General features: G+C 36.9%; 1 protein-coding gene across 3 annotated transcripts; it reads right to left on the reverse strand.

Annotated features, from left to right (window-relative positions):
- Positions 1–4381: 4381 nt before the first annotated feature.
- Positions 4382–10623, reverse strand: LOC132629394 (uncharacterized). 3 transcript variants are annotated; one of them, XR_009578212.1, is made up of 6 exons: positions 10489–10623; positions 9328–9650; positions 7934–9226; positions 7767–7851; positions 6194–6244; positions 4382–4662 (listed from the first exon to the last, which is right to left on the reverse strand). XR_009578212.1 is itself a non-coding variant. In XM_060345057.1 (5 exons), the coding sequence occupies exons 2-3, from the start codon at positions 9646–9648 to the stop codon at positions 8690–8692; spliced, it is 858 nt and encodes a 285-aa protein (XP_060201040.1). In that variant the 5' UTR covers positions 9649–9650; positions 10489–10623; the 3' UTR covers positions 6077–6244; positions 7767–7851; positions 7934–8689. The 3 variants fall into 3 exon arrangements, 2 of the variants coding, with proteins under 2 accessions (XP_060201040.1, XP_060201041.1); XM_060345057.1 differs by lacking the exon at positions 4382–4662 and having other exon boundaries at positions 6077–6244; XM_060345058.1 differs by lacking the exons at positions 4382–4662; positions 6194–6244 and having other exon boundaries at positions 7433–7851; positions 7934–7988; positions 8028–9226.
- Positions 10624–11087: the final 464 nt, after the last annotated feature.

The following is an 11087-nucleotide window of genomic DNA, read 5'->3' on the forward strand; positions in this document are numbered from 1 at the left end:
ATTATATCAAACAAATATTAAGATAAGAAAAAAAAAAATACTATTTGAGAGATAAATTAAAGTATTTAAAGATATAAATGAATATTTTATGTTTGATACAATTATTGAACTATCTGAATTATTCAAAAAATGATATATCCTTAAAAATAAATTGTTTATAAAATGCAATCAAAAAATTTAAATTTAACATAAATTAATCTATAAATCAAACCTATCCAACAAAGTAAAACAATATCTCAAATACAGTTATGATTTAGACACATAAATATTAGAGTATTTGAATAATTAACTAACAATCTGTTACACCCCGGGAAAAATTTCACGTTATCAAAACTGTAGACAGCTTGGTATGGGCCAAAGGAAGAGTAAAGTTACGCGAGGATTAAGGAGGTTAAGCTTCTAAGGCTTTAAAGGAAAGTTAGGCAGGGTATGATACGGAAATTTTGGTTTAAATGGAAGGAATAATATGTTTTAGTATATTAAGAGTTTTGAAGTAAAACAAAAGTCTAAAGTGAAGCTCGGGAAGTATAGTTTCCCACGGAACAAACGGCTCCTCAATCGGACATCGGGGTAAGGAGATATGGACAAAACAAGCTGGACTGCAGACCAGGAAATTGGTCTGCGCGAACGCGCCAGGGAGTGGCGCGAACGCGCAGAAGGCCAAGGGCCCAAAACAGCGTGAACGCGGAACCACGTGGCGCGAACGCGCTGAACAAAAATTCGAGAACCCAGTTCGGGATGAAGATTATATGATAAGAATGTAATAACAACCTAGACGTGACATTTGGAGACCATATGAGGTGAATTGGTTCATATGGCGCTTACTAAGAAGTTCTCATTACTGCTCGCCAAGTGGGGCCCACACGTCGGAGTGTTATAAAAGACATATGAAGAGACATATGAGTAGTACATGGAAAGTTGAGAAAGTCCTAAGAAGGACCCATAAGCCAAAAATGAGCGTAAGCCCTCTAAAAGGACGATTTAAGGAAGCATTTTCGGGTGATCTGACTTGGAGGGGCAAAAACGGTATTATAAGTTTAGCATCTGGAAAAACACCAAGAATGAAAGTTGTAGATAATTGAATTAGCTTTCCAACCATAGGTCGTGGGCCCTCACACGATATAGGGATCAAGAGTTATGACCATTTTACTGAACGAAGGCGCAGTCAGAAAATTTAACTCTGCGCGAACGCGCCCAAAGGGGGCGCGAACGCGCAGAAGCTTTTTATGTCGGTTCTGGGCAGAACCCAGAACCTTATAAAAAGGGGTTTAACCCTCATTTTTCAGCCAAAACACTCAAAAAACATCCCAAATTTTCCAGAATATTCCCCCAACTTTCCACCACTAAATTTTTATCCCAAACCAGGTATAATTTCATAATTCCAGTCCGGATAGCGTATAGTTTTCGCTGCAGAATCGTATAGCGGGCGTGTGGTGGCCTAAAATTAGCGTGAAAAGGTGAAGATACAACAATATTAAAGGGAGAAAGGTATGAATCTCTTTCTATTTGTGCTAATACCGGTTTATTTACGAAGAAAACGCGATTAAATAATTATCTAATGAGTTGGTTAGTTATGAAAATTGAAAAACAGCGTGTGGGCTGTTTTATGGAATATTTTGGAGTTGGAAATATTATGAATAATATTGGTATTGTTATTGTTGTTGTTGGTTGCTGAATTGAGAATTCGGGCTGGGCATATAAATAGGGGAGATGCTGCCCGATTTTCGGCAGAATATAGAATAGTATAATTTGACACTTGGGATAAGTGTGTGATAAGAGGACTAACATTAGTGTGAATCCTCTCAAATGTAGATTTACGAGCTTGGACGAATAAGTGCAGCTAATAAGAGGTTGAACAGGTATGTGAGGCTCAACCCTTCTTTCTAAGGCATGATCTTATGGTATGGATTTCCTTCTTCTTTATGAATTTCCTATCTCCTAGAAGACTATAAGTCCCTGTTTATGAATAGCCATATGAAATGAGAGATATGCTATGAGTGTGTTAATGAATGGTAAGCTTGAGGCTAAGAGGTGCCGTAGTCCACGATATGATGTTCCTATGGAGCTAGTCTATGCTAATTCCTTCAAGGTGAGGCATAGCGTTCATAATTGTTCCATAATGGACTCGGGGGTTCACGACCTTACGTCACCGCGATAAAGTACAATTGTTCCTAAGTCCTATGCACGCGATATGATGAATCATGATGAGTAATCGTGGTAGTGCCATGATATGCTCACGAGACGATTAGTAACGACGAGTCTACGAGTGATATGATAGATAAACATATGGAAGGGGTAATAATGATAAGAACGCGATATATGTAATGAGATCCACGCCATGGAATTGATGCTATTCCTAACAGATCGTCCTTAAGTTAAATATGTGATTTAGGGAAAGTCATGATATGTGTTTAAGGTGAATGTGATGATAAGAAGTATATGAATGTGATGATAAGAGATATACCGAGCCTTATCATGGCCGGGTATGGAAGATATGTCAGTGATACTATCGAGCCACTACGTGGCCGAGTACGGGCAGTGACTAGAGGAGTACAAATGGGTACGGTACGATGAGACGTATATGCGTAGTTGTCATGATGATGTTAAGTTCTATTTATGTATTTTTATGCATGCCTGTATGTGTGTATGTATGTATGTTTGCATTGCATCCCACTGATCAGTTGGGCACATGATCGAGCCCGGAGGGGCCGAGTACGCAGATAATCGAGCCTACATGGCCGAGTACGCCTATGATCGAGCCTATATGGCCGAGTACGCATGTGATCGAGCCTACATGGCCGAGTACGCATATGATCGAGCCCGGGAGGGCCGAGTACGCACCCTATCGAGCCTATATGGCCGAGTACGCATGGTATCGAGCCTAGATGGTCGAGTACGTGATTGTGCTGCATCATGACTGTGTTTGATATGCATGAGCAGATACCGTATTACGATGATGATTTATGTGACATATTGACGTATATGCTATGACGATACGAGTACGACGAGTGTATATAGGAGACATGCAATAGGTATGACGATAAGCGTAGGACAGGTGTGTATGTATGACCTATGGTGTGTATATGAAATACATTTACCCTTAAGGGTCGCGCAGGTTTGCTCTCACCTTATGACTTATGATTTTCTATCACGTTTATTTCACTCCTGCCTTACATACTCAGTACAACATTCGTACTGACGTCCGCTTCCTTTGGACGCTGTGCTCATGCCCACAGGTAGGCAGGGAGACGGCGTAGACCGATAGGAGCTTTCAGCAGATTTGCAGGAACACTCCACTATTTCGGAGGTGCCAGTCGGGTCTATGCTTTTGTGTATACATGTATATGTCCAGTTCTCCAGTAGAGGCTCGTGGATACGTAGTGTAGGTCAGATGGTCTCACTAGAATACTTTGATATATGTGAATATATTATGTTGTCGCCTTAACAAGGCTTATGTATATAATATAAGTTGTGATTTCTTTTCAAACGGAAGATGACGGTGTTATGATTATGACATAATAAAAGATAAAGAAAGGTAAAAATGGTTATGACGAGTGAGGAAAGGAGTGGTGCTCGTGGTCAGCCTCGGGTACCCGTCGCGGCTCCTTGTTGGGTCGTGACACAATCATCAAATTGTAACACTCTAACACTAGAAAAAATTCAAATAACTAAAATATAGAACTCTCAAGTATTTCATCTTCTTTGCATTAGTTGGAGTGCAAGTTGCTCCCTCATATCGGTCATTATCTGAGAATCTTCAACTGTCCAACTAGGTCCATTTGTTTCATCTAATGCTTCTTCTTGTTGTCCTCTTCATCAAATATCACTTGAGGCGTATCAAAATGATTAAACAAGTCATCATTGATGTGCTCCTTCCTGATAAAATTATTAACGGCAAAACATGCAATAACAACATCTCTTTGGATATTAATAGGATATGGAGCCATCTTGTCCAATATAGGAAATCTTGCTTTCAGTACTCCATAGGAAAGTTCGATAACGTTTCTAAGTTGTGCATGAGCATGATTAAACTTTTCCTCCTTCGTTATGGCACGCCTACGATGATAATCTCCTAACCAATATCGAATATTACGATACGGTGTTAGAAATCCTCGAGTATTAGGATATGCCGCATCACATAGATAGTATTTATCTGACATTAAAAAAAAATAAGTTAGGCGATCATATCTGTCACGACCCAACCCCGTGAGCCGTGACTGGTGCCCGAGCTGGACACCTTTACACACCTACTTACCGAATCGACATATCTATAACTTATTCATATCCAACAAATATTAATCATCACAGATATTAAGGCTGTCATATGCTAACAATCATATATATATATATATATATATATATATATCTGTATATACCAGTCGTTAAGGCTATCATAGCAAATAGTACCGCTTAGACACAAATCACAGACATAACCGGACAATGATGACTCATGACCCACATATATGTCTACAGGCCTCTAACAAACATAACAGAATCATATGGCGGGACAGGGCCCCGCCGTACCCTTGAATAGTCATATACACATGAAGATGTACAACAGAAAGATATATACCAAAAGTGTGGGCTCCGGATCAAAGGAGCACTCCAAAGAAGCAGAAAGGGCACCCTAGACTGGCGGATCACCACAATAAGCGTCTGTACCTGCGGGCATGAAACGCAGCCCCCGAAGAAAGGGGGTCAGTACGAAAAATGTACTGAGTATGTAAGGCATGAAATACAGAACGGGGAATCATAGCCAAAAATAGAAACTCTACAGAACCAGTAAAACTGTGTAAAATCATCAATACGTTCCCTTTATGTAACAAAGTAGTATATCTCAAATCATGGATCATATACATTTACATATACATACATATATATACAACGTGTCCCGACCCTTTAGCGAGGGACTCGGTGAATAAGGTCAGGCATATCAACATCACATACCATGTGTACATATAACGTGTCCCAGCCCTTTTTGTGAGGGACTCGGTAATAGAATCATGTATATCAATATCATGTGTAGTGTATGCATATAACGTGTCCCGACCCTTTATTAAGGGACTCGGTGGATAGGATCATGTATAGCAGAATCATATACCATATATATATACATAACGTGTCCCGGCCCTCTATTGCGGGTCTCGGTGGATAAAATCATCACGTGCCATCCTGGCCGCCATCCCCGTATCATCATATCATCACATACATGTACATATAACGTGTCCCGGCCCGCAAGTGAGAGGGACTCGGTGAATAATGCAGAGAAGTGCGCACGATGACATGTCCTGGCCCGGGCTCAGTGAAATCCAAACTGAGGCTTGCACGAACAGAATAATACGAAACCATATGCACATAGATTAAGACCCGATGGATACATACACTTACTGACATCAGAAGGCTCAGAAACAAGTTTCGGGTCGATCCGACTTAGTCTGAAAAAGTTACGAACGTTTGAAGTACAGAACGTTCTATAAGCGTTTTAGAAGCCATTTTGGGATAATCGAAGTAATAGTCATATCAGGTATCTTTCGGATGTCGTATAGATCAAATCATATATAACTTGGATTCATAGGTACATATCATAGTATATCAAGACTCGATAGAATAGTCGGGCATGCTATCATTTGAAAATCAAGACACTAATTACATCACTTATCTTTTAATACCAATTAGGGAACATATCAAATAGGTCTTTGAACATCATACCGACGTCATATATCATATATATACACATATAACAGATTCATGCACGCATACTCGTAGAACGTCATACATTATATTGCTGCGGAATGTGCAGCCCGATCCATGAACATATTATATTATTACCGAGGAACGTTCGGCCCGATCCAAGATTGTATGCAAAAGTTAGAAACATTAATACTTACAAAATCATTTTAAGGACATGAATTCATATATTTGGCTATTTATCCAATTATGCAATAATCTCAACCATACTGCGTATAATCGTATCAAAAGGCCAATAGAAGTCGTAGACGAACTTGAAAACTTATCAATAGAGCTTCGGAATCATAAGTACGTATCGAAACCATATGAAACGACTTATGGAGGTCAAAGATATTAGTCACCCTAATGGTTCTAAGAACAAGAATTTCTTTGAAATCATGCATATACGTCATTTGTTCAATTTATAGAGATCATGCCTTAAGAAAGAAAGGTGAGCCTTACATACCTTGCCCGCTTTCTACGCAAATCCGAGTTTAAGTCTTTGGCTCCACAAGATCTACAACAACATTAATGCGCATCAACATTAGGTATAAACACTTAGGAATTCAATTCCAACTAACACCTTATTTCTACAGAAATTTCGGCAGCATTTCCCCTGTAAATGCTACCATCCCCGAGAATCCAACTCGACTATATCATCAACAACAAACCCGAGAATTTAACTCGGCCAAAATATCAACAATCATTCTAACAATATCCACCATCGCTTCAAAACGCATACTAGCATTAGCAACTTCGTTCTACAACTTCAACGGCGTCTCAATTATATTCAATTCATATTTGATCACACATTCAAGTGCTAATCCAAGATCATTCAACACAATTCAAGAGCACTTTAGACAATTTGCAAAATATTCAACAATTTTCCACTAACACCATATCCTACCCGAAGGCTCCACAAATGCAATGAGACTACAAAGTCGCATTGTTTCCTTCCAAATTCATCAACAACACAACAATTCACACTTTAGAACTCCACTTCCATAATTACATAAAACTATATTAAAATCACATAATTTCCTATAACAACTTACAACAAATTTTCATGCCAACTTGAACTATTATTCTTCCGTTTACATCACAAAGCTACAACAACACAATTAACATACTAAATAATTTAATTCATGTTCTTCCTCCAACTTGGTGCACACGCCCATACACACACACACCCACAACACACAAATTTTCATGCTTTTCATTCATTTCTACACACTACAACATACATGCAAGTCTTCCATAATATAAAAAGAATGAAATTCTTACCTTTTCTTAAATATTCCACTTGCCACCAAAGTTGTTTCCTCGCTTAAATAATTATACCACGTTGAAGAGGGTCTTGAGATTAGTAGAAATTCAAAAAGAAGAATTTTTGGACCAAGGATTTAAGCTCAAGAAATTTTTTTCTTTTTCTTTTTTTTTTCTCCTTTGGCCGTGAGGCCCTTCTATTTTTTTCTCTCTTCTTTGTTTTTCTTGAAACTTCTTAAACAATAATGAAGATAAGCCCCCTTTATATTCATTTATCACATGGATTAATTCATATGGGCTTGGACCAATTTTTTTTTCTTTTCCTAGCCATGGCCGGCCACTCTATGGGTTGGGCCTCTTTTTTTTTTTAACCCAATTATTTGTGGCTAATTTTTGTAATTCATGGAACAAATTTTCAAAATTCCAATTTTGCCCTTAGCCTTCCTCCATATTTTTTGCATCAACATTTTCATGAACAACATATATATTAAATAAAATCAAAATATGACCTTATCTCTTACAGGTCACCATTATTTCAAATTTTCCGAATGTGCAAGATTACGGGATATAACAATATCGAAAAGCTAAATAAGCATTTCAATTGTTTAAGCTGTATGACTTACTAGGTGGAGGAAATGGAAAGCCATTATCTGGATTAGATGCAATCTCAGTTAGAACGTGTGCATCATGTGCTACCCCTTCCCATCCAGCATAAACATAAGTGAAGACCATATTGAAGTCACATATTGCCAAAACATTCTGATAGCATTTACCTTTTCCCTTTCCTCTGTAAACAATTTGTTGATTAGCGGGAACAACAGCATGTACTAATGTCCCGTCTAGTGCACCTATTTCTCCCTGCCAATATATAAATATATGTCAACAAAATGAATAAAAAAAAACTTGTGAAATTCTTTAATGATCGTTTAACAAATAATACCTTAAAAATTCTTCGTAACCTGTTATGAGCACCAGGAATATTCATATTCGAATCAAATGTTGTAGGTGTTATCATCTCTTTTGCAAAATTCATCATTGCCTCAAGAACCTCGTGAAAATACTTGTGAATTGTCTGCAAAGAATGTTGAAATCTTCTCTTGATTACGACGTAACGCTCGTTATGTCCTATAATAGTTAAGAATATTGCTATCTTCTCTTCGACGGATATATGTTTGCTATCTATGAGCCATCCATTATGTCTAAAATGTTGACATAGCCGAACATATGCATCACGTGACATGCGCATCAATTCTATACATTGTCGATTAGAGCCAGATAATAGTTCTAATGTATACTTTTGACCAGATAAAGATGATGTTAAATCTCTAATTCTTCTATCATACTTGAGTCTATAACGATTTCTTTGCCAATACAAGCTCATCAACCATAATATTTGATCATCGATATCCATGTTGAATCTGTTTTACCAAGAAAAAAAGATACAATACACAATCGTAAGCACAACTACCTATGTATTTCATCAAGATAAAAAAGTATACAATGGTTATAAAAAATTATTCTATACGCATCAAGCATAACAAGACATACAAGTAGCATTTTTCACCAATAAAATACGTTCCATAAGCATAATATATTACCACAAAGTTCCAGAGGTTATAATTAAAAAAAAAAAAAAAAATAAAGACTAGATTCCATAAAATCTTCATCTAGCATAGATACTAGCTAATTAGAAAAATTAAAGAATTCCCAATTTTTTCCCCATGGTTTTGACATAAATCTCTAATTTGTCGACCCCTCTTAGTTTCATCCATGTTTTTGTGTAGCTATCACCTTCACAAAATATACTAAGAGTTGTAGAGTACAATGGCTCTTCCCATCCAAGCTTGTCTAGTTTTTCTATACATTCTTCAACATCAGGCCCGTTGTTTTTGTTCATCAGTAACTCCAATGCAGCACTCATCTTCTCATCAATTTCTAATCGGGACGATGCGTTTTTTCTTTTCTTTCCCAGATTATTTTTTTCAATTGGAATTGAAGATTGAGATGGAAAATCTTTAGAAGCTCCATCATTTTTGTCACCAAGTAGATCCTCAATGTCATCAAGTGAATCTATGTCTATATTAGTAGCTACAGAAGAGGCACCGGGCTGCGGAGTTGTACAACTTGGACTCCAACCATGAATGCCTGTTGCAGTAGAACCCTCAAATAATGTTGTACAAAGTTCCGGAAAGGGTAGAGGTGCACTCCTCAATGTCTTGGCTTTTGGATGAGCCTAATATCCAAATATAAGAGATCATACTTTCAATATACACTTCAAACCGTTTCTCCTTAAAACAAAAAAGAGAAAAAAAAATTACTAGATAATGAACTAACCTTTATGTACTCATCCCACTCCTCGTTAGACATTCGAATGGTATTGGTTGCTGGATCATAAATATTACCAGTCTTTTTAGTTATTGGCAACCAAGCTTGATATTTTTCTTTTAAATAATCATAATGGTTCTTCATCTTATTTTGTGTGACTATAAAGTCATGAGAAGTTTGCAGAACAACCTTAACCTTGTTCCATGAATCTGGCTTCAAACTACTTCTTTGTCTCCCATTCAATGACACTTCTTGAATACAAGTTTCTAGAAATGTTTTTACTACCTCCAATCTCCAAGTCAATCTTGAATTTTCATTAGCTTGTTCCATAACTGAAATATAAAATTCTAATGATCATCATAGCATATTAGACTAAAAGAAAGGTTATAGTAAAAATGCACAAGCAATTTTCTTTTTCTGGAATGTGATATACCCCTCATAGGAACTTTTGAAAGTTATCCTTCATGTACTTCTTTAAGTACTTTAATCTGTGCAACTACTTATCTACAATCTCGAGAAAAGCTAATTGTCTTATCAATTAATCTGATTTTGTTCAATTAACAAGTTTAATATAACAATCCCATTTCGTATCTGATTATGTTTCTTCTTCAACAAATAGATCAACTAATGGTTGGGGGAACGAATTGAATACCAGACGCATAGATGTTGCAGAGGAACTGAATACGAGACGCATAGACGTTGCAAAATTTAGACACATCTAGTTCAAGCATTTTATCAAACACCTTACATGCACATCCCAACTTATTACCTTTCACATACATATGAACTACAGAAGCTTCAACAAACGAATCTAACGCTAACCCAGTTGTTAAACCATACCCATGGACTTGTTTCCCAATTTTAACGCAGCTAACACTACACAAGATTCAATAGCACCAAGAAGAACATGTACATCACCCAAAATGTGTTCAGATAATAATCTTGAAAATAATAAAAAAAAAAAGATAATATAGGTTTTCTTGGTTGAAACTAAATAATGCACAACTCTAATACAAAAATTAGCAATTGGCTTATGAGGATAGGAAAAACAACACCAAAACAATCGAATTCAAAACTTAAGAGAGGAAAAAGAACACTCCATTCATGTATTAATTAACGAACTAATGTTTGTTAGATAGGTGAATACTTGTAAAAAATCCAACATCTTACCTGTTCAAGAAGAAAGAATTTGATGAATAGCTTACTGATAAAGAGGGAGATAGAGCATCGTTGATGTTGGAGATAAAGAGAGAAGGGTAAATTAGAAAGAGAGAGAGAGAAGCGTAAATTAGAAAGAGAGAGAGAAGCGTAAATTAAAAAGAGAAAAAAAAAAAACAGACGTGTGAGCTTTTTAAGCAAATAAATTTGGCATTTTTGAGAGTCTGAATCCCATTAAGATTCTTTTTGAAATCTGACCGAGTCAGATGTTTTCAGATGTATTAAGAGACTATTTAAAAAAAAAAACAAATGCACTTAATGGGCCAAAATCTGAACCATTCAGATTCAGACCCCCATTAAGTGCAAACAAATGGGGCCTTAGGAGTTATTTGGCGCATGGTATAGGCTGGGATATCCCAGCACTAATTTTTTGTACCGTGTTTGGTAGAAGGTATAATTTATACCTCCTACCAAACACGGTACAAAATGAAACCTAAGCCTAAGGGTGGGATATCCCACCTTATCCCAAGAAGTGGGATAAATTAGTCCCGAGATTATAATCCAGGAATAATTTTGGCTACCTACCAAACAATCACTTAGGGGTCATTTGG

This window comes from Lycium barbarum, chromosome 2 (genome assembly GCF_019175385.1).
Source record: "Lycium barbarum isolate Lr01 chromosome 2, ASM1917538v2, whole genome shotgun sequence".
Lineage (NCBI taxonomy): Eukaryota > Viridiplantae > Streptophyta > Magnoliopsida > Solanales > Solanaceae > Lycium > Lycium barbarum.